The sequence below is a fragment of the Callospermophilus lateralis genome, chromosome 1 (genome assembly GCF_048772815.1).
Source record: "Callospermophilus lateralis isolate mCalLat2 chromosome 1, mCalLat2.hap1, whole genome shotgun sequence".
Classification (NCBI taxonomy): domain Eukaryota; kingdom Metazoa; phylum Chordata; class Mammalia; order Rodentia; family Sciuridae; genus Callospermophilus; species Callospermophilus lateralis.
Genome location: NC_135305.1, coordinates 148,162,054 through 148,187,674, shown reverse-complemented (window position 1 = coordinate 148,187,674; position 25,621 = coordinate 148,162,054). Strand labels below are relative to the sequence as shown.

General features: G+C 56.9%; 1 protein-coding gene across 1 annotated transcript; it reads left to right on the top strand.

Annotated features, from left to right (window-relative positions):
• The first annotated feature begins 11,915 nt into the window (after positions 1-11,915).
• On the top strand, positions 11,916-22,801 carry Hspb8 (heat shock protein family B (small) member 8). Its single transcript, XM_077108943.1, has 3 exons — positions 11,916-12,821; positions 18,529-18,592; positions 21,821-22,801. The coding sequence occupies exons 1-3, from the start codon at positions 12,455-12,457 to the stop codon at positions 21,978-21,980; spliced, it is 591 nt and encodes a 196-aa protein (XP_076965058.1). The 5' UTR covers positions 11,916-12,454; the 3' UTR covers positions 21,981-22,801.
• Positions 22,802-25,621: the final 2,820 nt, after the last annotated feature.

The window sequence follows — 25,621 nt, the reverse complement described above, 5'->3', positions numbered from 1 at the left end:
CCTCTTGGTTTTCCTCCAAGTGTCCGTTGGCCAAGGACCTAGCAGAACCCACCACACTGGCCCGGGGGACTCGGTACACCTGAAGGCCATTTCTCTACTCTGGGGCTGAGACTCCCACCTGGAAAACACCGAACCAGAGGAGCCATCCCCAGTCCAGCCCAGCCTGACCAGCAAGTGCCCTGAGTGTCCACCTCAGAGGGAAAGACACTGCTGTGTCCTCCGGCATCCTGGGACCCTGTCCTCTGCCCAGCGACACAGTGGCCACGGCTTGCTTGATTTCTGGTCTCTAAGCCTAACCTCCCCGGGTTTCCGGTTTCCAGTCTGTATGGAACATGTCTGTGTTCTAATTAAAGGTCCATGGTATGGTGTTCTCATGTGGCCCGGTGTCCTCTGTCCCTCGGGGGTGGCCAGAAGCAGAGAGGAGGGAGAGAGACAGGCAGCTAGGGGCTCTTCCACGGCTCCTACTGCCTGTCATTGCACGTGAACCTGCAGACAAACCTAAAAGCACCTGGGTTTTGCATGTACCCGAAGGCATTGCCCCCGGAAAGCATCGTGGACACCTTACCTTAGCCTTCCACACAACCCTACAAGGGAGGCATTAGGATCTCCATGTTTGCTCATCTGTGAAATGGGACAGTAGTGACCTTTCTGCACTACTAAGGGAAATAAGTGAGGTCGGAGCTTTTTTAAAACAAATGGCGCTTGGAAAGCATTTAAAGGATGTCAGTGAGGGAAGTCACCATTTCCTAACCCCAACCTGAGTGGCAGGAGTGGGTTCCCGTCCACAGCACAAAGTCACCCACCTGGAGCAATAGGGGGCCTGGGCACGTCCTCCGTGTAGAATCGAAATGTTTCTTTCCGTCCAGGACAGGAGTCGGAAACACCTGGGGGTCAGGCAGGCCAGGGGAGTGGAGATGAGGGCTATATTGTTGAGGGCAGGTAGGAATCTCAGCTCATGCGGCCGAATTTCCCAATGTTCAAGAGAACCTGAGGTCTTAGGTACAATCTTTTTGAGTTTTGAAATACCCAGGGCTTGTCTTTTGAAACACTGAATTCCAAGGACAAGTGCATGCCCACACAGGGACGATGGTGTGGCCTCACCTCCATCCCCCGGGGTTGCTGGGGGGTTGCCCCAGCCCCTCATCTATCACATAGCCCCGCCCACACCTGAGCTGGGAGAAAGATGGGACAACACAGGTGACCAACCTCTTTGGGCCAGGCATCCTGCCCCATGGAAATCTGTCTTGCAGACTACCCGGATGGGACGACTCCCTTAGAAACCACATGGCTATGCACCCCCACCTCCCCCTCCCCCTCCCCCTCCCCCTCCCCCTCCATGCTGACTTCTTTCTCTCCAAAAGCAACAACCACTGTCTTCTCCTGACGCCTCCGCAATCAATAACACTAATTAAGAATAAAAAGAACCTCTTAGGGATGGGTTATCAGGTGCCATTTGCAGCAGCAACATCTCATTTCCATAGCCAAGGTCGCCCCATTGGACAGAAGACCAAGTTGAGGCTCACAGAGGCAGGACCCCATGGCGGACCCAAGTCGGCGGCCACCAAGCCCATTTCTGCTGCACCTCTTTGCCCCTGAGGTGTGCGCACCCCCGACTCAGACCTCACCCTCCATAAGGGCTCGGATCACTTTTTAGCAGCCGGGAGGCAGTCCCTGTGGCTGACGTCAGCTGCCTCTGAGTGACTCAGGAGAGGCCGGTCACCTGCCCTGGCCCTCAGTTACAGGAATCCGAGTGTTTGTTTTTCCAGTGACCGCCTTGGAGAGGTGCCCTGCCGGCTCCCTGTCCCAGCTGTCCTGGCTGCAGAGCAGGACCTGCTTCTGGAGATGTCTCTCTCCCAGGCCAGACTGGCAGCTGCCCGAGGTTGGTTGGAGGGGAGCCAGGCTGCATGCAACACCCCCACTTTCAGCAGCCGCAGGGGCACCCCACAGAAACCTGCCAGGGGTGGGAGTGACAGGGTAGGCAGGGGCCAGGGCCTCGGCTGCTGATTCTCCCCTGCTGCCCGGCGCTAAGCAAATCCAGCCCTCTCTGGGGCCAAGTTCCTCCACCTGTTAAAAGGCAGGGCCTCGATCCGATCCTGGCTGTGTGTTCAGGTCACCGGCTGGTTCTGCTAAAGGCTCTCTGGGGCATTCCAAACCGAAGCCAGGCTGGAGAACCCTGAATCAGAGGGTACTTAAAATGCCAGCAGGATCCTCTAAGCTGCCATCAATAAAGCCATCGAGAAGACCAGCACCGACGTAGGGGTGGTGTCTCAATGGGCAAAGGTGCGACTTATGCAGTCGAGGGGCAGAAAATAAAGAATGTCCACATACTTCTGCCCCTTTCAATGCTTTATTCACTCAAATCGCTCAATACAATTCCACTCTATAGGTTCTGAATCAAGAAAGTGACAATCCTTAATGCTGGGCACTGCCATCGACAGAATCCAACCTCAGCAAAGAATTCTAGATTAGTTCTAAGCACTGCAAACACACTTAATCATGATGACAGGCCCGTGACAGGCATTCCAGCTGCATGCTGAGCTCAAGTGCCTTAGGCTCCAGTCCAGCAGATGCCCACTCACTCAGACCCCGGTGGTCAGGTCAGGGACCCAGGCAGGCTTCTCCCGGGGTGGAGCTGATGGCCGGCTGAGGAGAGGTCAAGGGTTGTAGGGAGAAGTCCTTTTCTCACCAGAGTCCAGAGGCTGCTGTCGAGTTTGAGAGCAGAGAGAGCAACGCAGAGCATCAGGCAGATGAGAAGAGTCGGGCTGTCAGTCCAGGTCCCGGCAGGCTCTCCAGTCTGAGGGCATCGCTGTGCGCTGGCTGAATGTCCGGTCCTTTGCTCCTCCATCTATACTAAATTCTGGGGCTTCTGACCACCCTTTCAAAATCCCTATCAGCTGCCACCGGATTTCTCAGTGACGTCATTTGCCTTGGGGTTAAAGCATCTGCTCTGGGGGTCCCCACCCTGATTTTCTTGCCTTTCCCCTTTACGGGGACGAGGACAACATGACAGAGACTTCGCTCTGAGTTTGTCGGGGTGGGGAGAAGTGGCTTATCTATGTCAGGGCTATGCCTGATGGCCATATCGGAGGGCTCCGTAGGTGGCCTGGGGAGACTGCAGGTTTCAAAGCAGAGTTTTAAAATGGAGTTGCTTAGGCTCAGGCCTGAGGCCACCCTTACATACCTGCCAGGCATACTTCCAAGGGCCTCACATATATATACTTTTTTTCGTCCCAGGGATTGAACTCTGGGGCACCCGACCACCGAGCAACATTCTCAGCCCCATTTTGTATTTCATTTAGAGACAGGGTCTCGCTGGGTCCCTTAGCACATTGCTAAGTTGCTGAAGCTGGCTTTGAACTGGCGATCCTCCTGCCTCCCCCTCATCCCCGTTGCTGGGATGACAGGTGTGCACCACCGCACCCGGCCATAGAGGCCCTTTTAATGCCCATTGTGCGGATGAAGACAGCGAGGCAGAGACAGGCATCCTGGGGTGCACGCCGGATGCTAGGATGCAGGTAAGTCCACAGAGCACCCAGAATGGCCGCAGAGGGTCAAGAAAGGTGTCACAGAAAAACCTGACCTCTAGGCTGACCCTGGGCCCTGGGGAGGAGCTGGCTAAGAAAGAAAAGGGGCTTAGGAAAGAAGAGGGAGGGAGCGCTTCTCAGAGGGCCCCTCCCCGCCCACCCTGGATGTTCCTTATTTATTTATTTGTTTGTTTATTTATTTAGTTAGTTAGTTAGTTAGTTGAGGAGTGGGAGAACCGACTCTGGAATTAGAAAGTGCCATCATTTTTTAAAAAGAGCAACCGAACCCAAGGATTTGGAGGATCAGAAAGACCCGGAGATGAGCCTGACTCCGCTACTGCCTCGCTGTGTGTCTATGTGTCAGTGACTTAGCCTCTCTGAGCTTCAAGTTCCTTACTTTCCAACAGAGGCAATAAGAGCATCCATCTTGTAAGATGAGTGAAGGGAGGCAGGTGGCTCTGTTGACTGGGCGAGCTCATGGTGAGTTTCTGGAGGATTCCAGGTCACCCTGGCAAAAGGTCCAACAGTCGGTCCTGCCGTCGTTCACCACCTGGAGCACCTCATTCTCCAGTGAGGGCAACTCCTGCCTCCGCCCTCCAGAGTTTCACAGGCTCAGAGGAATCCAGAGCCACCAGGGAACTTGGCCGTCTCCCCCTGACATCTCGTCAACGTCTTCCACCCTCAGATGGTCAGTGGAGAGACCAGGGGTGTGGTCATCCCTGTCCACCCAGGTGGGATCCACCCACCGGTCCACTCCCCACCCGGAACATGGGCCCTGACCCGCTCTGTCGCTGCAGCCAACCTACAGCCAGGTGACGCAGGGCAGTTTTTCCTTCGCCATGGAAACGGGTCAGGTGCTTTCTCAGTTCCTTTGACAAGTGACTCTCAGATCTAAACCCCAAATAAACAACCCCAAGCACATCAGCTAGAGGAGCAGTGCCAAATGGAAACGGGGTTTGAACTAGGTGTACACACGCACGCGCACACGCACCCACACACACACACACGCACACGCACACGCACACCTCCCGGGCTTGAGCTTCATGGGGTCTGTGACCCATTTGAAATCTCAGTTTTGCAGGGGATAATATGAGCCGAGGAGTCTCATCAGTTTTCCAAAGGAATTTAACTTAAACCTTTAGGAAATTTTAGTTGATCTGTCCTCGCTGTTTTAGGGTATTGCAGAGTTTTTTTAAGTTCCCTCCCGGTATCCATTCCCCTCTCAGCCGCGCTAATAAATTCCCCATTTTTCAACTAGGTTCCTAGCCACCCAGAATAAAGACTACATTTCCCAGCATTCTCTGCAGCCAGCTCTGGCCATGTGACTCATTTTAGCCAATGAGAATTTGGACCTGCTAACTCCCACAGAGTTCTATAAAAGAGAGTGGTCCTGTGCTCTTTCCTCTTCATTGCTTGCTACTTTTTTGCTGGCTGGAATGCAGATGAGATGGCTGGAACTCAAGTGACTCGCTAGTTCACCAGGTGGCACTGCAAATGGAGCTCATGTAATATAGGTAGAGGGTCAGGCTGGTTCTACAGGGCTTTGTGGGGCAGGAGCATCAGACCTACAGTGGATAGAATGTCTCTGGACTTCAACATTAGGGATAAATAAACTTCACTTTCGTTGTGGCTACTTAACCTTGTTGTTCACAGCTGAGGCTAATTCCAACTCATGTTCAAGGTGACGTGAAGGCAGTCCTTAAAAGGATCTGCCTTGTAACTCCTCTCCATCTCTACGCTTCCTCCCAGCTCCTCCTCTTGCCAAACCAGCTCCTGCTTCGACCTTAGAAGAATCCAAGAGAAAGGCCCTCAAGGTCGTAGACCTCCCAGCTCCCCCCTCCCAAAGAACTCTCCACCTCCCTCCGCATAAGGGGCCCATGGTGGCAGGTGTTATGAATGTCCCCAGCTGAGAAGAGCACAGACTACCCTCCCAGTCAGGCTTTTGGCAGCCAAGGAGACGAATGCTTTACCCTCAGAATGACACTAGCACTGAAAGTCTTTTCCACGGAGCGATGCCAAGGAGACCCAATTAGGAAGAATCAGTTAGGTTGTGCTTCAGTAACAAAGAAGTCCAAAATCACAATGTTCTAAAACAACAAAGGTTTCTCTCTCATTGGCGTCCATTGTGAGCAGCAGGGTAATCAGCAGGTGGGTAACTAAGATGCTAGTCATCCTGGCACAGAGGGAAAGACAAATCCCCCCAGGGTTCAGGCTGGGTGGATCCAGGGGTTTCCTTAGGCCTAATAATGCTTTGAACTGGGAGTGACAACTTATTGGTCCCCCACTACAAGGCTTCTCCCAACCACAGTGGCCTCAGGAAGTGCAGTGCTGACCCACTTGTGTCCAGAGAGTGGAAGAAGGAGAAAGCGGAAATGTTTGGAGGACAACACTGATTTTTTTTTTTTTAAGTCAGTAAATATCCATAAACTAGATGTCAGGTACTGTACTAGGTCCGAGTGGCACAGCCACCAACCATCCCCCAAGGCTCCACCCTCCACCCTCAGGCAGCGTCCCTGCCAACAGAGGGGAAGTCACAGAGAATGAGAAGGACCCTCAGCCAGGGGACGGAGCGACGGGGACTTCAGCCAGCAGAGGGCGAGAAGCCGGGAAGGCAGGGAACCCGCGTCCTTCAGGAAACCCTCGGGACCTGGAATCGTTCCGCCTGCAGCTTCCTGCTCTTCATCTCTGGCCTCTCTGTGTGCCTCGGGCGAGACCCCAGAGGACGTGCAGAGGCTGAAGGCAGGAACACACTGGCCATGGCTGTGCTCCTCTCCCGTCCAACTGCCCCGTCCACACACTCTGCTTCTGTAGGTCCCCCGCGTCCACAGTCCCATAGGTGGCCCTCTCACCTGGGCCTCCGGAAACACCTCCCGCTGGCTTCCCCGGAGCCTGGCCCCACAGTTCCCTCGCCATGAGCACCAGCCAGCTCCCTTGCATTGTGTCTTCATGGTGCACCTGACCTTCTCCAAAGAGCACAGTGGGCCTCCAGTGTGCCCAGGGCAAATCTCCCTCCGGACGGGCCCGCCAGGCCCTACGTGGCCTGGCCACATCCCCCTCACTATCTGTGCTAGCAGTTTCTCGGGGACATAGGTTCCGTGTTTGGAGGTTTTCCATTGCTATGACAAAATGCCTGATGGAAACAATGTATAAAGAAGAAAGGTTGATGTGGCTCATGGCCTCAGAAGTTTCAGTCTGTGGTTGTTTGGCCTCCCTCTGCCCCATGGCCCGGTTGCCTTTGGGCCTAGGATGGGTGAGACATCACGGTGGGGAGCACCTAGCTGAGGAAGTTGTCATATTGTGGCAGCCAAGAGAGATAAGAAGGTGCCAGTGACCTACATTCCTTCCAGTAGGCCCCGCCTCCCCAAGTCTCCACCGTCTCCCAAAAGTGCCACAGACAGGGACCAACCCTTAACGTAGAGGCCTCTGGGGGACTTCTATCCAAACGATTAGGAGTATTATAACCATATCTGCTTTGCAAAGGACATGACAGAAGTTCAGAGAGGTGAAGTCACCCTCCCAGAGCAGCACAGTAAACAGGACTCAAACCCAGGTGTGTTCAGGTTCCTCCACAGTTTACTGTCTTCCCTGGGCACTAAATGCCCACACTATCACCTTCCCAACTCTGGTCCCCGGCAGCAGAGATGAAGGGGTCTCAGGAGGGCTGCTCAGGAACAAGGAGCAGAGCCCGCGAAAGCCCTGGGCAGCGGCAGCCATCCTTGGTGACAGGAGGGCAGTGTGATCCTCTCCCCCACAGCCGCGCCCCGGCCCCTTGTCCTCGGGTGCCCACAGGAGAGAGGCGCTCCCCAGAGCCTGCCGAGTGCCCACCCCAGCTAGGACAGGGACAGGGCTCATCCCAGGCAGCCCCGGAGGTCAACGTGCTCCCTGAGTCGTTAGTTCTACTGAGAAAGTCTGGGAGAAGGTTCTAGACAAGGAGGCCCAGTGAGAGGGTGGCGGAGGAGGTGGGCTGGCTGGGTCCCAAACACCAGAGGGTCACTGTGCTATTCAAGGAACGTAGAATGGTTAAGAACTGGCAGCTGTGTGACGCAGGGTCAGTTGTTTAACCTCTCTGATCCTTGCTATTGTCCTTCTAAACGGGGATAATAACGTCTACCTTGGAGCACTCTGGGTGGGGATTACATGACTTTGATACCTGGTGAAGTCAAGGACATAATTCTATAAGCTGGGCCCACTGTGCTGAGCCCAGCCTGCTTTCTCTTCTACAAAGCGACTTACCTGTAGCCCCGCCTGGCTTCAGCCCTCAGGACGTGGTCCATCCCGCAGCCACAACCTGCCATCAGCAGGGGCCACGGAGCCCAAAGGCCAACGAGAAGGACCCAGGCTACCAGACCCCAGAACCCGGGGAGGTCAAGACCACCCCCACCCACCGCAGATCTCAGGGACAGCTCTAATCAGACCCGGTCATGGTGGCCAAGGGACCTGATGGGTGTCGTCCTGCTGTCCGTCAGAAGTCAAGAGACGGACCTGGCAGGGCTTTCTAGAAACTTCCCTGGGAATTCCCCCAATAAAACTGGAGTGCAGGAGGGGACCACCCTTTCCCTGAGAGTGTCCCCTGTCCCCTTTTCCATCCCTTCAACAAACTCGTGCCTATTCCCCTGAGCCCTGGGTGACCCGCAGGCCCCAGCCCTGGGACACAGGCCAGCTACTGCGACCACTGCTGCTCTTTGATGGTTATTCGCTGAGGTGCTCAGGAGCCCAGGTCCTGGGAAGGAGTTTTGGAGACAATAACAGGAGGAAGTTAGGCCTCCATGACCCAGCCCAGCCTTCCCAGGACCAGGGGCATGGGCTGGTCCAGGAGGGGACTGCGGGTGTTTATTATATTCTGTTTGTTTACTCAGCCCGGGCTTGAAATTCAGGCAGATCAGGGTCCAGAGGCCACAAACCGGGAAGACGGATGAGGCCAGACTGTGGGGTCCAGATTCTGCCGCTCACAGAGACCCTGCAGTGCCCCAGGCCATGGGGACGATGCCACCCTGAACAGGACACCAAGGGTCCCGCCCTGGAGAGCACCGGAGATTCCCCGTAGGGTGGTAACTCGGTCCCGTGAACCCTGGAGGGTTCTTGTCTCAGGCACCAGGAGAATGGGGTCCGCAGGTGGCAGAGGGTGAGGACACAGGAGCTGGTTCATCAGAAGCCAGGGAGGAGGGCGCACAGCATGGGAACGGGCCCAGAGAGGGTGCTCAGGAGGCTGAGGCAGGAGGATCGCGAGTTCAAAGCCAGCCTCAGCAACAGCAAGGCCCTGAGCAACTCAGTGGGACCTGTCTCTAAATAAGATACAAAATAGGGCTGGGGCTGGGGCTCAGGGCTCCAGTGAGTGCCCCTGTGTAGAGAGGCTGGGGCTGGAATTCCCCCAGGGGACGAGAGGAAGTGTCCACTCTTCCTGCAGGATCGGAGAGAAGCCTGCTTGCTTTCTTTTTCTTTTTAGGCAACTGACAGGCCCCTGTCTTGGCCGGCCCCTCCCTCCCTGCCTACCTGTGTGGCTTCGGCTGCTGCCTGCGGGGCCCCAGGGCCCTAGTTTCAGGAATGCAGAGTGATGTCACCTCCCCCAGGCTGTCTGCTTTGAGGATTGTTGTGGCTATTTCCGTCCACCCCCTCCCCTCGCCCCTCTCTCCTTTTCCCAGAGCATCTGCCTGGAGGCCCCCTTCCCCAGAGCCTGCCCCTGCTCTCACCTGACCACTCTCCACATCTGTTCACTGATGGTCACCAGGTGGCCAGGCGAGCAGGACTAGCAGCTGCCTCTGTCCTCAGTGTCCCCAGACAGAAAGCTGGCCTGACCCGGATACACAAGGAGGAGACAGGGCCCCGGGCCACAGGCAGGGGCTGTGCGACCTCACCCCATCCTAGTTATCACTGTGAGCTCCCAAGTCCCATTGGCTGTGTGGCCCGGGACAAGTGGCTTCAGCTCTCTGAATCGCAAGGCCGCAATGAGGTCAGGAACAAAACCGGTTGCTTCTAAGGTATACAGGCAGTGCTCCATAAATGTGAGCCATGACGGACTGCAGGAGTTCAGCAGGCAGGAGCTACCCAGGGTTGCATCCCAGCTCTGCCCCTCAGCCAGATCCATGGAAGTAACCAAGTTACCTATGGCTGAGCCTCAGTTTCCTCATCTGTGAAACGGGGATGATAAAGTGGCTTCCTCCCAGGGCTGTGGGGAGGAGGAGAGGAGCCAAGGCACCCACGATGAAAGTGCCTGTAGAGAAGCCAGCGCCTGGCAAGGGCCCCGCCGCTGCTAAGGAACCAGGTTTCTAATTCCCAGGGGCACAGAGGGTAGCACTGCCGGCCCTCTCCCCTGGGAAGGTGCCTGAGCCCTGGACACTCAGTTCTCCTTCCCGGTGCCCTGGTTCCAGAGGAGTCTCCTTCCAGGTACAGGGGTCTTCTGGAAGTTTCAGGGTGGAGTTTAGGAGGGCAGCCTGGGGGGAGGGGGAGGGGAGGGGAGGGGAGGGGAGGGGAGGGGAGGGGAGGGGGAGGGGAGGAGGACCTTCCAGAACACGCCCACCCCTGGCCCAAGCGCACAAATGCAGGCTCCCGCCCACTGGGCCCCGCCCCAGCCCCCATTTCTGGCCTGCGATCTGCCCGATTCTCCCCTAACTGGCTCCCAGCCCCGCCGCCCCGCCCAGCGGTAATTACAGAGAGCCCAGGAGGAGGCTGCGCCCAGCCCTGACGTCAGCCAGAAGCTTCTAGCCGGATGAGCTCACCCCTCGTGGAGCAGCAGTGGTCCCACTGGGGAGATGTCACGCCCCTGGGAATTAGAAACCTGGGGTCTCTTCCTGATGCAGGAAAAAAAAAAAAGCCAGAGGGTCTCAGTGAGCCCCCTCACCGCAGATCCAGGCTGCCCGCTGCATGCCTGCCTGGGGCGGGTGTCCAGGCTCCGCACCTGTGCCCCACCTGCGAAAGGGGGTGCCCACAGCAAAGACATGGTGGTGGGGTGTGTGCAGCGTCTCGGGGGCCCACGGCAGTGCCACACGAGGCAATACAGGGTGGCGACTGCTGTCGCTGTGCATTATTATTTTTAGCACAGTGCTTCATCGGAGCGCTGCTCCATATCAAAATAATGGCTCAACCTATGACTCATGGGCTCCTGGGCACCCCCACCCCACCCGCCCTGGTGGCGAAGGCAGAGCTGAGACCCTGAGGCCCTGGGGCGGGGGGGAGATGGCATGTCCAAAGTCGCCTCACCCTGGGGACAGGTCCAAGATGGGAGGATTCATCAGCCCCCTCTTTGGGCAGTTTGGGAGCAGCAGGGAGACCTAGAAAACAGGCCTGTGTCCCCCAGGAGGTCCTGCCTGGGGAGGGCACTGAGGATGGTCACCACATTAGATCAGGAGGTGGGGCTGGGGCGCCTGGAGGCTTCCTCCTCGGTAGAATGGGAGGACAGAACCCTGGCTTTACAGGCTTGTGGGGGCGGATCAATGAGTTCACGTTTGTCAAGGCCTGGAGCAGAGCCCAGCATGGAGCCGGTCCCTCATCATGTCCGATCCCTCTGCTAAGCACCGCCTGAGAATGTCCCCCGTATCCTGATGACCCGCCCAGGAGGAGGCAGCCACTAAGTCCATGTCACAGGAAATAAGGAGAATAATGTCACAGCTGAAGGAGATTTTTTTAAAATTCATTGTATTTTGCTTAACCAAACGTGTTCTAGCTGAGGCCCCTGGGTGCATTTTCTGGTGAGCTCCAGGCTTAACCAGGGTCCCGGGAAGTCAGGGTAGCAACAAGCCCCAGCCCTGGGTATCTGGTCCACCCCCAGACCTGCTCCCACCCCTCAGCCCACATCCCCCTGCAGGGGAGGCCTGACACCCAGAATCCTGTGGGGTTGGTTGGTTTAGCCGAAATCCCCTCTGACCCCCTGCTTTTCTTCTTAGTCATTTCCACCCACTGACCCTCATTGGTGGCTATTCATTCCCTTGGCAGGTGCCACATTGGGAGTTGAGCCCAAGCCTCCTCCCCCAGCAAAACCCCCAGTGCTCCTGGTGACCACACCTGCCACAGCCACCCTGGCCACCCTGCCCCCGCCCAAAGTCTCCCTGGCCCTGATTTTCTATTATTTTTTAATCCCTCTCAGGGAACACTGAGGCTCTCAGACTTTGGTCAGGCTGCGAGTGGGGATTCCAATCTAGGGCCATCTGCGTGGCCAAACCCCCAGGCCTCCTGCCTGCTCTTCCCCTCCTGCAGGTCCCCAGGGGGCAGACAGGATGCGACATGCTCACAGGAAGGTATTTACAGAGGGTGACCTGAGCCCTCAGCCAGGCAAGGGTTATTAATAGCCAGGCCCGAGTGGCCTGCAGGGGGGGGGCTCTGGACGGGGAGGGGGCGGGGCCGGGGGCGGAGGGGAGGAGCGAGGGCCGGGGAGGCTGAACGGGCAGGCCCCTCCCCGCCCCTGTCGCCGGTCCCTCCGCAGATTCTCCCGGGCTGGTTCATCACCTTTGAATACCCCGGTGACAGGAGGCGCTTGCAAAACCCGCCTCCAGCCCCCCCACCCCCAGCCGCAAATAAATAGAGGGCTCCGAGCCCTGGAGAAGCCGGGAGAAGTTTCTAGGCGCCTGTCCCCGAGGTTTATTAAGCTTCTGGTTTCACTCTAGACCTCAGCAGCCCTGGCTGGGAGCCTGGACAGCTCAGCAGGACAGTGTCTGGCTCCCTGGTCTCTGGAACCGTGCAGAGAAAGGTCCTCGGAGAGTTCTGCCGCACGTGTTGGGGGGTCGCCTGTAGAGGGGACCCCAGCCTGGTGAGCACGGCCACTCGTGGCCGTGGTTGGCTCTGCTGCTCCCTGACTGAGGATCCACTGGACTCCTGCCTCCCAAGGCTGAAGAATAAGCTCTGAAAGCCATCTCACCCGCGCCTTCGCCGTGCTGTGTGACCTAGGGTCGGTGGCTGCCTCTCTCTGAGCCTCCCTTTCCTCTCCGAGCTCAGCAGTCACCATGGCTGACGGTCAGATGCCTTTCTCCTGCCACTACCCAAGCCGCCTGCGCCGAGACCCCTTCCGGGACTCGCCCCTCTCCTCCCGCCTGCTGGACGATGGCTTTGGCATGGACCCCTTCCCAGACGACTTGACCGCTTCTTGGCCTGACTGGGCTCTGCCGCGCCTCTCCTCTGCCTGGCCGGGGACCCTGAGGTCGGGCATGGTGCCCCGAGGGCCCACGGCCACGGCCAGATTTGGGGTACCCGCCGAGGGCAGGGGCCCGCCACCCTTCCCCGGGGAGCCCTGGAAAGTTTGCGTCAATGTGCACAGCTTCAAGCCCGAGGAGCTGACGGTGAAGACCAAGGATGGGTACGTGGAGGTCTCAGGTGAGTGAGGGGACCAGCTCGGGAGATGAGGGCCGGCGGGGGCTGGCTGGGGGACAGTCAGTGACATCTTGACACAGGTGACTTCAGGGCTGGAGATTGCAGCCCCAGATGCTATCTGCATGGAAAAGCTCTCTCCCAGGGCCCAGGGGCAGACTGAACCCGGCCCCTGGGGCCTCTGGGTGCCTGTCAATCTGAGCTCAGGCAGGAGAACCGGGCAGGTCAGACACCATCCAACCCAAAGAGCAGATTCAACAGAAGAAAGAAGAACTGGAGTAAGATGCCCCAGCATGCCCCACAGGGCCGAGAAGGGCCATTTTAATGCCAAGTACAAAAATATTGATGCCCAGCCTGGGTTTCCGGGGAGTCACCTCCCCTGATGCCAGAGAAGGAAACTGGGTTCAGCAGGCCTCAGGGTGACGCTGGCTGGTGAGCCCCACGGAGCACAGGCTTGGCACCTGCTTGGCCGGCAACATCTCCAACTGCACCAGGAGCTGGGCCAGAAATGTTCTTATCTTTCTTTCCCCCAAAGAACCCTCCCTCCAGCCCAGGGGCAGCAGGAGCCGGGGGTCCATCCCATTTTGCAGCTGAGGTGTCTGAGGCCCAGGCGGGCCCTGTTCAAGGTCGCGCCATGAGTCAGCAGCGGAGCCTGGGCCTGTCCCCGATGCTGGGCCCAGGGCTTTGGCTGGCACATCCCCAGCCTGGGAGTGGGGACCGGCTGGGGGCAGAGACAGGTGGAGCCAGAAAGGGCTCGGCCCCTGTTCATGCTCCATTAAAAAGAGCCAGTTCCTGGCAGAGGCCCCTCAGCCAAAAAAATCAATAAAAGCCATCAGGAGCAGCAGCCGGGCAGGGACAAGCCCTGGCAGAGCTCAGGGGGAGATCCAAAGCTGCTCCAGGCAGAATCATAAACACCCAGGCTGCTGCGGAGGCCCAGGGTGTGGTGGGCCCCAGCCACGGGCGGCTGGTGGGGTGGGAGGGTCAGCGGGGCTCCTTGGGCTGGCCCGGCCCTGGGGGAGACTGGCTGTGGCCCCGGATCCTGCGCAGGACGGGCAGATGACTTCACTTCTTTGCGTCTCTCTCTCCTTATCTGGAAATCCGTGACCAAACGGCTGAGGATCGCCGTGACGCTACAGTGTGCCCCTACCTGGCGCCTGGAATGCAGGTAGCCTGGTGGCTGTGACGACATTGTGGTGGCAACGGTAGCTTGTGGTGCGTGGCAAGGTCCCAAGAAACAGGGAAGGATGGGTGGCCCTTGAGACCCGGATCCCAATCCCAGTTCACTGACGGGATGGATGGGGGCTGCGAAGTCCTCCGCACTCTGAGCCTCAGTTTCCCCGGCTGGGGACCGGGGTCCTAGTTAGCGGTGCCTTATGAGGCTACAGGACGATTTAATGTATGTGGAAAACTCATGACGGCAGAGGCGCGTCTACAGACTGGAGCTGATAATAGCGCTGTGCAGGGCCATTCTTCTCGCCCCTCCTGCTGGTTTTAATTACATTTCCTCTGGGAGCTCCTGTCCCTACCACACCTGGATGGGGCGTGGGAGAGGAGGAGCCCAGTACTTAACTTTTTTTTGTAGGGTTTTTCCTTCACCCTCCTTTGAAGGTGCTTTTCAGCCGGCGGGATCTGACGGTCCCAGGCTGAGATCCCAGCTACGAACCAGACTCATCTAGGGTCCTTAAGGGCATCTGGAGGGCTCAATTCCTCCATCTATAAAATGGGTCCACTGGAGCTTCAGTAAGAAGCCAGTTAGATGTGCAATGAGTGACCTCAGCTAGACTAATCCCCTGAGACCACAGGCCAGATCTTTCATAAAGAGGTTTTAAAAGTAGGATTGATAACGAGGGGCTCAAAGTAAAAGCCAATTTCAGCCCTGCACGGTGGATCTCGCCTGTGATCCCAGCCACTGGGGAGGCTGAGGCAGGAGGATTGCAAGTTGGAGGCCAGCCTCAACAAACTTAGGCCCTGTCTGGAAATACAATTTCAGAAAAGGGCTGAAATTTTCAGCTCAGGGATAGAGCACCCTTGAGTTAAATCTTGATCTGTACTGGGCCCTCTGCTAACGTCCCACCCGTGCTGGACTCTAGGTTCCTCCCAGGGCTTTCCGGGAGTGTGGGTAGGTGTGTTCACATCTCCCCTCCTCCATTTTACAGATTAGGAAACCGAGGCCCAGAGAAACCAATTCACCTGCTTCTCTGTCGGTGTGTGACGCTCAGAGCCAGGGTTACGGTGGCCACATCTGCTGTTGGCCCTGTGGTCCTGACCCGACCCCGCCTGTTTGCCTGTTTCTTTTTCTTTATCACTTCTAGGACCCCCAGGGTCCCAGCTTTACTGTTGGTCTCATAAAGAGAGGGACTAAGTATTTGCATCAGGTGTCCATAGCCGTCTGAGAAAGGGACGTGGGGAGCTCAGAGGCTTGAGGAACCCAGGCGCGGACAGGGCTGTGCACTGCAGGACTTATCAGAGGCTTGATTAACCGAGCTGGAATCTCGGAGAGGCAGCTGCCTCTTGTCTAACCGTGTTTGGATGTCTCGTTCCAGGGCAGCGCTCGGTCAGTGTTGGACGAGATCATTTCTATCATGTCTCGCTGCCCTCCCCCCATCCTACGGCCACCCGCCAAGAAATGTGCCCTTCATGGGCCACTGAGCCAGGCGCTGGCTGAGGAAGGAGCTGGGCCCTCACTCCCCGCCCTTCTTAATCCCGGGCTCGGCCACCCTGGAAACGCACCGCCTTCTCCAGCAGAGCCGGTCACGGTCCCCCAAGGGCTGTGCATCTCCCTGAGCTCCATGCAGAGTGCGGCAGCTGCCCCTAGCCGTCCCTCAGAGGAGCTCAATCTTTACAGACCATCATCCTCACTTTCTCTGTTTACAAAAACCAAACGTAGATTGGAGTATGCTAATGATATGCAAATGGAGCTTCGTGCCCATCCCCCCCCACTTGACTCTCCCCCTCCTGGGGCTCCCCTTCTGCTCTCAGGCACCCCTCCTGGAAACTTCCAGAGCATAGACAGACACCCATTTATAACTTACAAAAGGGGTCTGACTCACTGTCACTGCTCCCCATCCTCACCCAGCCAGGTAGCAGGTGTCGCTCCCATTTCAGAGAATAAACGGGAGCTCAGAGAAGGGTAGAGATGTGCTAGGAAACAGAACAGGAATTCCCATCCGAACCCCGATTCACATCTCAGACCTATCTGCCTGTTTGTGAGAGTCTTCGTTCCATACCTTTCAGGCTGTGTGACCTTGAGCAGGTCACTTACCCTTTCTGAACTTCAGATTTCCCATCCACAAAATGGTAGTAATAAAGCACCTGCTTTCTAATCTTGTTGCAAAAGTTAAAGGAATGGACGTACGTTAGGGGCTAACAGCAGTGACCAATACCATACAGTTACTTTGACACCCATACCATACAGTTGCTTTGACTTGGATGGGATTAGGTTCCCATAAACCCATCATAAATTGAATACATCACAGGTCCCGACTGCATTGAATATACCTGACCTGCTGAACACGGGGGTCACTGGGCCAAGCCCGCCTTAAACCTGCCTGGAACATTACAAGGTGGTAAAATCATCTGAACACAAAGCCCCTTTATAATAAGTCAGTGAATCGCTCATAGAATTTGCTGAGTGTCCACTGGCAAACCCTGAACCAGGTCAAGGTTGAAAAATAGCAAATGGAATGATTCTGAGTCAAGGAAGGCCCGTGAAGTTCGCCATCCTCATCGGCACCACCACCTCCACCACCATCATCCTCTCCTCATTCCCTGGGCCCAGCAGAGACCGGGGGGGGGGGGGGGGGGGTCCCAGGGTACAAAAGGGCTGAGTCAGAGGCACTGGCCGGTCCCCAGGGGAAGCAGCTCTGGAGGCCCAGGCTTTGGGGAGGGGACCAGAGAACAGACAGTGTTCTTCTGGCCCCGGGCCCATGCTAGAGCTGGCGGTTGGTTGTTACAGTGTTGGCAACAGAGAGTAAACTCTTGAGTGACGGTCCATTCCCTGCAGAGCCCGTTCTGCTGGCCAGATCCTTGGTTCAGAAACGAATCCCTGTAAAAGCACCACTTCTTCCTCACGGTGGGAGAGCAAGTGGGGCAGGGCTTCCTGAGGGCAAAGCAGCCCCATGGAACTAGCCTTAGGCATTCTAAAACGTGGGCCCGGGGCTCGGGAGGCTGAGGCAGGAGGATCGCAGGTTCAAAGCCAGCCCCAGCAACTGAGGGAGGCCCTAAGCAACTCAGCGAGGCCCTGTTTCTAAACAAAATATTAAAAAGGGCTGGGAAGGTGGCTCAGTGGTCAAGCACCCCTGGGTTTAATCTCCAGGATCCCAAAAAAGAAAGACAGAAAGTCTAAAGCATAGAGAATCTATCCTAAGGAAGCCACAGGACCCAGGACGAGGATCTAGCTTCAGTATTGAGTGCAACGGGGTTTGTTCCCATGTCAGGAGCCCTCTCAGTGTCCGAAAGTGGGGAGCTCAGTGAGCTGTCCTGTATCTCTGCAGTGGGACGCTGTACAGCCACTAAAAGTCACGTTGTCCAAGAATATTGGGTACCATGGCAAGAACAATCAGAGCAGTTAGCCAGACAGAAAAAACAGACTGCAAGCACAATGCACAGAGCCATCCCCATTTAATAAAATATATGGCTCCCCTCTCTACCAAATAACATTTGTGCATCTCTAAGCAACATAAAGAAACATCTGGAACCTCTAAAGATGGAACTATGGGTGGTCTTGATTTTTTTCCCTTTTTTTTTTTTAAAACCTTTTATAACACGGATATGCATTATGTATGTAATCAGAAAGGTGTCCCTAAAGGAATAATTAATAATAAAAAGGGAAGGTGATCACCTATAAATTGTCAGTTTAAAAAAAAACCCGGACAGCAAAAGAGGACAGCACATCCTATAAGGTCATTAATAGTCTGGATTCCAGAGCCCTGGGCTGGGCCCCTGGGGAAGTGGGGTTCTGGAATGTGGTCCCGCAGAAAGCGCCCCTGTGCACCTGTTCATCTAAAAAGAAACCCCACCCACTGCGTCCAAAGAAGGAGGAAGAGGAGGGGCCGGGAGGATCCATGGCCTCCCTAAGGAGGGGCCGGGAGTGTTCCGCAGATCCATGCATTGTTCTAGAATGTTCTCTCACTACTAGGTGCAGACAATGTGGCTCTCAAACAGCTGACCGGGAACTGGAACAGGCAGAAATCCAAGGGCAGAAGGGCATCAGGCTGCAGACTCAGAGATGGCTGACTCAAAGCCCAGAGCGGCCAGGGACCTGCTGGGTGACCCCGGGCCTGACGGGGGCCTCTGTGTGCACCTGGACCACAGGGGAGCAGGCGGCCCCACCTCAGAGCCTGGAAGGGGCTAAAGCAAGCTGGATAGAAAGGGGTCCCTCCGCAGGAGGTGGCCCTTCCCGGTCCCCCCGGCCTGGGCTGTGAGCCCTGGGGTCCCGCTGCCTGGCCAGCGGGCAGGGGTCAGGGGAGAGAAGTGGACAATCTGGTGCTCCAGGGGCCGGTTTCTGCGACTTCCTAACAGATGTCCCCCAACCAGAGTCGAGCCCCTCTCCCTGCAGGACCCTGCTGCCTCCTCATGGCCGCCTGGGAGCTGGACCCGAGTGCCCAGAGACCCTGGCCCACCCCTCAGCCACGCAGCCAGACAGCACTGGAGCCCTGCGGGGTGCCCTCCCAGGGACCCAGGTGGCGACACGTGACATTCCTCTTTCTTGCAGGCAAACACGAGGAGAAGCAGCAGGAGGGGGGCATCGTCTCCAAGAACTTCACCAAGAAGATTCAGTGAGTGACCCGGGGCCGGGCAGGGGTGGGGGCGCCAGATGGGACCCAAGTCTGGGCTCTCTGTCCCTCACTAGCTCTTGCAGGGCCTCCCCGCCTTGGAGCAAGGAGTGGAACTGTCACAGCTAGAGGGAGGAAACCGGCAGAGCTGCAGGAGGGTCCCAGAGCGGGAGGGTGACCTCTCTCTGGTCAGCAGGGCCTGCTCTGGGCCTTTCCCCAGCCCCGGCCGTGTGCATTTAGGAGAAAAGACACCACCGTCCTTGTACTGGGGGGAAACGGAGTCCCCACAAGCGGAAGGGTCTGGCCCAGGTCTACCCTGAGAACTTAGCAGGACTAAATAGATTGCTGACCTCTGGCTTCCGCCATCAAGGAAACCTGGATCCTGCTCTGTCAATGGTGATCCCAGGCTTGGGAGTGGCCAGCTGAGGCTGCTGGCCCCCAGGGGGTCCTCGTAGTGGCCTTGGTGATTACAGTTCTTGTCAGTGTCTCTCCAGAGACTCAAGGCGAGAGAGCTCCGTGGGCATCCCAAGCAGGGCCAAGCTGTGGAGAGAAGTCAGGGAAATTGTCCTCTTTAAAGTCGGCCATGCCCCGGGCTCTGAAGCCTGGGGTAAAGCTTGCTGGGAATTCCCTGACCAGATTCCAATGGCTGAAGTGGCTGGAGGCCGGGCTGCTCTTCAGCGAGTGGTGGACAGAGTGTTAAGATGGTTCCAATGTAAGCTGGGGCCGGTGGCGCACGCCCGTCACTCCAGCAGCTTTGGAGGCTGAGGCAGGAGGATCGGGAGTTCAAAGCCAGCCTCAGCAACAGTGAGGCCCTGAGCAACTCGGGGAGACCCTGTCTCTAAATAAAATACCAAACAGGGCTGGGGATGGGGCTCAGGGGTCGAGTGCCCCTGGGTTCCATCCTGGTATCAAAAGGAAAAAAGATGTTAGGCCATTGGCTAGCTGGCGGCTACTACCTCCAGCCAGGGCTGGGGACCGTGCTGGGTCCGTGGGAACGAACTCCAAGCCGAGACTCCACAGGGCTGGGATCACAGGAGAGCCGCTGGGGCTCCCGGGACCTCCTGGCCCTGCTCAGACTGGACTTCAAGGAGTGAGTCGGGGACAGCCTTGGGCCAATCTCAGGAGACCTCATTGCTGCTTCCTGGGAAAACCGCAGTCGTTAGAGGTCAGGGAGTCTCCTCTTCAGTCCAGCTGGGGTCCTGGGGCTTTCCACCCAGGCAGGAAATGCATCCCAGAGGCGGCCTTTGGGTGGCAGAGGGGACAGAGGGATGGGCCTCTCCGGAGGGGCCAGGGCAGGACAGCGGCTCTCTTCTTCCCCGACTTGGTGACAGAGCAAACAGGCATCGGTGGGCGCAGAACCTCGTCCGCAGGATGGTCAGAGACATGGCTTTCCCACCATCGGGGCAGCCCCGGGTCACCTGGAGAGAGACCCTGGAGACCGCGGGCACGTCCCCTCTCCAGGCCTGGGATTCCCCGTGCGTAATGGCACAGCACAGTCCCGGGTGACCAAGACCATCCCCCAGGGTCAGCGTTCCAGGGCTGGATGACACTGCAGTTGGTGTCGCGATGCTGATGCGCCACCCAGGACATGGCTGCATACCAGTGTCACCCCCTTTCCCCTCCCAGGACATAGGCTTAGAGAGGCCAGAGGACCAGCCCCGACTCTGAGGGCCAGGAAGAGTCCGAGTTCCAGTGCCCCGTCCACCTGCACAGCCCTGGCTCTGCCACCTGGTGCCAGGCGCCTGTCCAGAGGACCCGCAGGTGGACAAGCCATCAGCCCCTCCCCGCAGCCAGAGGAGCCCCAGGTGTTTGGCCTCCTTTGCTTCAAGAGCTTGGCTGGGCCACTGCCCGGCTCCTCCTCCTCGCCCACCGCCGTCCTGGGAAGCGCTCTTGCTGGTCTCCCTGGTCTCCAGTTGGCAGGGCGTCCCCCGGGTGGATGTGGTTTCAGCTCCCTGGCCCTTCTGTGACGGGTCCTTCCCACGATCGCCAACAGGCTCAGCCCATACCCTGGTTCTTGAGGATCATCAAAACCCCTGCGGTCAAAACAGGCAGAGCCTCTGGGGACTGACTTCCCCCCACCGTCCTCTCTTCACAAGTCTGGTGCCCAGGGAGGTGGTACAGGATCAGGGTTGGCTACTCTGAGTTTGGAGCCCAAGGTTCCAGTTCTCATTCCCATCTGCCAGGTCCCAGCTGTGTGACCTTGGGGGAGTCCGTTCACCTCTCTGAATCTCAATTTCCTCATCTGTAAATTGGGGACAGTAGGGAATCTGCCTGGTTGGATTGTTGTTAACAATGAGACGATTTCAGATACCTGGCACATAAAAAAGGTGCTCAGAAGGTCTTAGCTTTCATCATTTTTTTATTGATGTTGGCATCTCAATAAAGCCACTGACGTGACCTTGCCATTTCAAGTTTGTTGAGGAAACCGTGTCCCAGAGACAAACAACCCCAAATTTATTTATTCATTTTTTTAAAAATCTTATTAGCATTGGAACTAGGTCTGGGCTCCTAAATCCCATCTTTGATGCTCTCTCACTCCCCTTGAGAGAGCTGGTACATGGCTTGCCACTTGGTTTCCCCAAGCCTCCACTTAGCGATCTGTGAAACGGGCACGTTATACCCGTCTCTCCCGAAGCTCCAACCGGGTGATGCCCACAGCCGAGTCTGGGGAACCAAACAGTTATGACCTGCTGAATCCCATCCTGAGTATGTGGCCATCGGAAATCCATCCATGTGGCCAGCCTGACCCCTTGACCTACCTACGCGACAGTCCCACCCATGATCCCACCACTAAGGCATTTTGCCGTCAAGTGCTCCCCACCAGGCACACGGCAAATGGAGACACGTCGGCTCCTATGACCCCTGACTTGACCTCCATGCGGAGCACTAGCCGTGGTCATTTTTACCAGCAGCTGGTCCACGGTGACCTGGAGCTAGGACTGAATGCGGGTCCGGGGCTGCTCCGCTGGAGCCGGGAGTCACCGGCTGACTCTGAGCCGCTCTGAGACACTCTGCCCACCTGACTGTATTAGATTCCTTCCTCCTCGGCTCTTGGTAGAACAGGATTCAAACTCACCTTCCAGGGGCAATTGGGGGGCCTTCCCAGGTCAGGCAGAGAGACTGGATCTGGGGTTCAGAGCCGGCATGGTGCCCCCCCAGCCTAAGGTCACGAATACCAATGTTTAAGTCTCAGGAAAAATGACAAGTGGCTCAACTCTGTGCTTCTCCTAGGCTTCCTGCGGAGGTGGACCCTGTGACCGTGTTTGCCTCGCTGTCCCCAGAGGGTCTGCTGATCATCGAGGCTCCCCAGGTGCCCCCTTACTCGCCATTTGGAGAGAGCAACTTCGGCCATGAGCTCCCTCAGGACAGCCCCGAAGTCACCTGCACCTGAGACCCCAGGCTCAGCCCGTCCTTTCTTCCCTCCCCAGCCCCAGGGCTTCTCTGATTCCAGGGCACAGGGCTTTAGCTGAGCTCAGGTTTAGTGCGACTCCAAGGTCGAGGGGGCATGGGGACGGGGAGAAGGACCACCGAGTCCCTGGATGGTGTAGTACTAGGTTCCTCCACAGGGCGGCGCCATGCGCAGACCCGTGCTCGGTTGCGTGAGGCCAGAGAGTCCTGGGAGGTCTTTTTTCTTTTGTGACTTTTTTTTTAATCTATCTCCATGTGAACACTGTACATTCTCTAACTGCAAAATGAATAAATGGGGACTTGGCATTTCACCTTGCCTCTGACCTTGCGGCTAGTGCGAGGGTGGCCTTTCTCCGGGGACCTCCCCATTACCCAGATGGTGCCTGCCCTGGGGTTTGGTGGGTGGAGCCCGCGGGCAGGCGCCAGTGTTTCCACACCCCGTGGTCTGCCAAGGGGGAGCCTCCGGTTCGGATCCCCGCCCACCCTGGAAAAGGAACAGTGCCTTCTGCCCTCGGCCCAGACCTTTACAGCATGCGCCCAAGCCCCCAAAGGGACACTCCAAGGACTCTGGGACTCCCTCAGTGAAGGGACACCCTTCTTGTGTCTCCTATGGCCACGTTGGGATTTTTTCAGGGGGGACTGTCTCCAGACCGCCCTGCCAAGAACAGCAGAAAGCCAGGCAGTTGTGGGGTCCTGTGTGCAGGGCGGTGTGTGTGTGTGTCCTTGTTTGACTTGTGCTGCTGTTTGGGGGAAATAACAGTGAAAAAGTGAATAACAACAACAATAAAGGAGCTGATGTTCTTAGCCTTGTGTGTTTCTTTTGGTGAGAAGCGAAATGCGGGATCACTGAGATAGACGCTATTAGTTAGGAGTGCTGTGGCTTCAGGTAATCATGCCCGGCTAAAAGTGGCTTAAAGGACATAAACAGCTATTTAACTTCACAAGAAGTTTAGGGGTCCGTGGTCTCAGCGTTGTTTCTTCAGCTGTTGTGCCACCAAGAACCTGGAGTGCTTCTGTTTTTTTTTTTTTTTTTTCCCTCTACCATCTCTGACAAGTTACAGTCTATCCTCACGGTTGCAAGGTGGCTGCAAAAGCTCCAAGCATCTCATCCTCCCATGACAACGTCTGGGAAGAGAAAGCAGAGGTAAAAAGTTCTTCTCATCTGACTTTTTTGTTTTATCAGCGAGCAAAGTATGTCTCAGAAGCTTCCAGTAGATATCTTCTTTTATCTCATTGGCCCAAACTGGGTTACCTGTCTCTCCTGACACCCATCCCTGTACAAGGGAAACGGGCGGCCATGATGGGCTTAGATTATATTGATTTACCCTCTGAAGCCAGAACATGAACCAAATGCCGTTCTGTTGGGAAGCAGCACAGCAGCTGTGAGGGCAATCAGTGGTGCAATGGCTGCCACAGATTCAGATGCTGCCAGGAGCACAGAACCCTGAACGGACAGGGTGGTAGGGAGCCAGGCTGCTGAAATGGAGTGTGGTGCGGGCTGCATCCTGTTCTTCCTGTTGTCCCCTCTCCCCTGCTCCCAGCCCCCCATGCCCCCCCCCCCCACCGCATGTCCTTTCATTGTGACCACAAAACAGCTGCCATCCCTGCAGCCTCGCATCCTCCGACATCCCAGTCCCGAGGCAGCAGAGCCCGGCTTTCCCCAGACCCCCTAGCATCTTCCTAAGACTCATTCTTATTGGACCAGCTCGGATCACATGACCAGTCCTGATCCAACTAGTTCAAGAAACCAGCGTTTTGATTGGCCAGGTCTGGGTCACATGCTCCATCGCTGGAGCCAGTCCCATTGCACCCCCAGGAGGCCGAGGAGGAGGTGGGTGGGGTGAGTCTCGTGGTGACTTGGACCCACGTGTTTGTTGGGAAGAGTCCAGGAGGAGTGTGGGGCTGCTTCTCCCGGGCCCCCAGACCTCCCTAAGCTCCCCAAGATGGTTGGATCGGAGCGTGTGTCCTGCGCAGCTCCCCTGCTCGGTGCTGGGCAGTAGGCAGTCCCTGGCCACCAGGCGCCCAGTCTAGTGAGAGGCAGGAGAGAAGGCCCCTCAGGGGACCCTGAGCATGCGCTGGACGCCCTCTAGAGGCCCTGTGCCCGTCAGTGCCTCTGATCGCCCTGCCAGCCTGGGCGGAAGGTCCGGCTCTATGGCCGTTTGCCGAGAAGGAAATTGGGGCGTGAAAGTGGCCAGTGCCCCGCTTCCAGTCACACACCCGGTGGACAGCAGGCCCAGGCAGCCCCGCTGCAGGCCTTTGGCTGCCCCTCTGCCTGCCTTTCTTCCAACAAGGCAACATGGAAAGTGCCTTGACTGAGTCTGCCATATAGCAAGTCAGGGCTTGGCAGAGGGTGGGACTCAGGGATGGCTTGCTCCAGGAGGAGGTACAGCTGGCTTGAGGGTCGGACTCGGGAGGCGGGAGAGAACACATGAGCCGAAGGGAACGGCATGCTCCTTTTAAAATGCTCCTTGTTGTTCACAAGACAGAGTCCAGACCTCTTTGCCAGACCCACGAGGCTGCTGGATCTGTCCCTGGACTATCTCAGTAACTGCAGCCCGGAATCCCACCCGCCCCTCGCACCCGCCTGCCTGGCTTCTCTCTTCCTCTGACCTCCCAGGCCCTTTCTCGCCAGCAGAACGTTGCCCACCCTGCTTCTGTCCCTTCCAAGGGTCACTGGTCCCCCCTCTTTATTGGCTCCTTCTCGCTCACCCAACCCAGAGAGCTCATTGTAACCATCTGGGTGTTTTAGTAGCAGAGCAAATACTAACAACAAAACCCCGAGTGGATCCAGTCTATTCTGCTTTCAAGGAAGGGGGAGGAGGAATTATTCCAGTTTAGGGGGACCCCCCCCATTCCCGATTTCCTCAACACACACTTCCTAGACCACCTGCTCTGGGCAGGACACGGACTAGGCACCGGGTCCCCCTTCGTCCCCTTCGGGGAGGCCGGAAAGAGGACGGGAAAGCAAGGCTGTTACGTCCAAGTTCACCCCTCCTGGCCCCCGAGGGGTTCGGCCCCAGTGGGCAGAGTGGAGACCCATCCACGGAGGACCAGGGCACCTGCCCAAGGACACCAGCAAGATGGCTAAGGCCTGGGGCCACCGATAAGGACGGCAGCAGCTAGCTGTAGCAAGGGGGGTGGGTGGGGAACCGCAGGAGGGTGGACCTCGATGTCACCTGCGCACTGTTCCGTTTTCAGTTCTTTGCATTATGAGACTCACGTGGCAGTCCAACCTTTAGGGTGCCATCTGCACCTGGGGGTGCTTTGTGGGCGTGGTCTTGTGGGCAGGGGGCGGACGGCGTTTCAGGTCACCCACAGCAAAGTACAGAGAGAAGGGACCCTGAGAATGGAGCTTCGGAGACCGCGCCGATGTTTGCAGGAGGACACTCCATAGAAGGTTTGCTACATTTTGATTTCAATATCTCAAGAGGGACTGGCTTTCCCAGAGAGCCAGCTACTCCCCGGATTTGACTACAGGTCTCAGGAAAGCAGAGGCCACATGTGGGTACTTCTCCGCCAAGTTCCTAACTCCTAACACCTTGTCGCGTGGAAGCGTTTCATACTCGCCAGATGCACAAATGAATGAATCAAACTGATAAAATCCAGACTCCTTTCTACCACCTT

What these genes read in the sequence shown, in the direction of transcription:
- Hspb8 (XM_077108943.1), top strand. Translation starts at nt 12,455, where the DNA reads ATGGCTGACGGTCAGATGCCTTTCTCCTGCCACTACCCAAGCCGCCTG. An exon ending in TGGGTACGTGGAGGTCTCAG is followed by an intron (nt 12,822 to 18,528) that starts GTGAGTGAGGGG and finishes TCTTTCTTGCAG; the next exon opens with GCAAACACGAGGAGAAGCAG. An exon ending in AACTTCACCAAGAAGATTCA is followed by an intron (nt 18,593 to 21,820) that starts GTGAGTGACCCG and finishes TGCTTCTCCTAG; the next exon opens with GCTTCCTGCGGAGGTGGACC.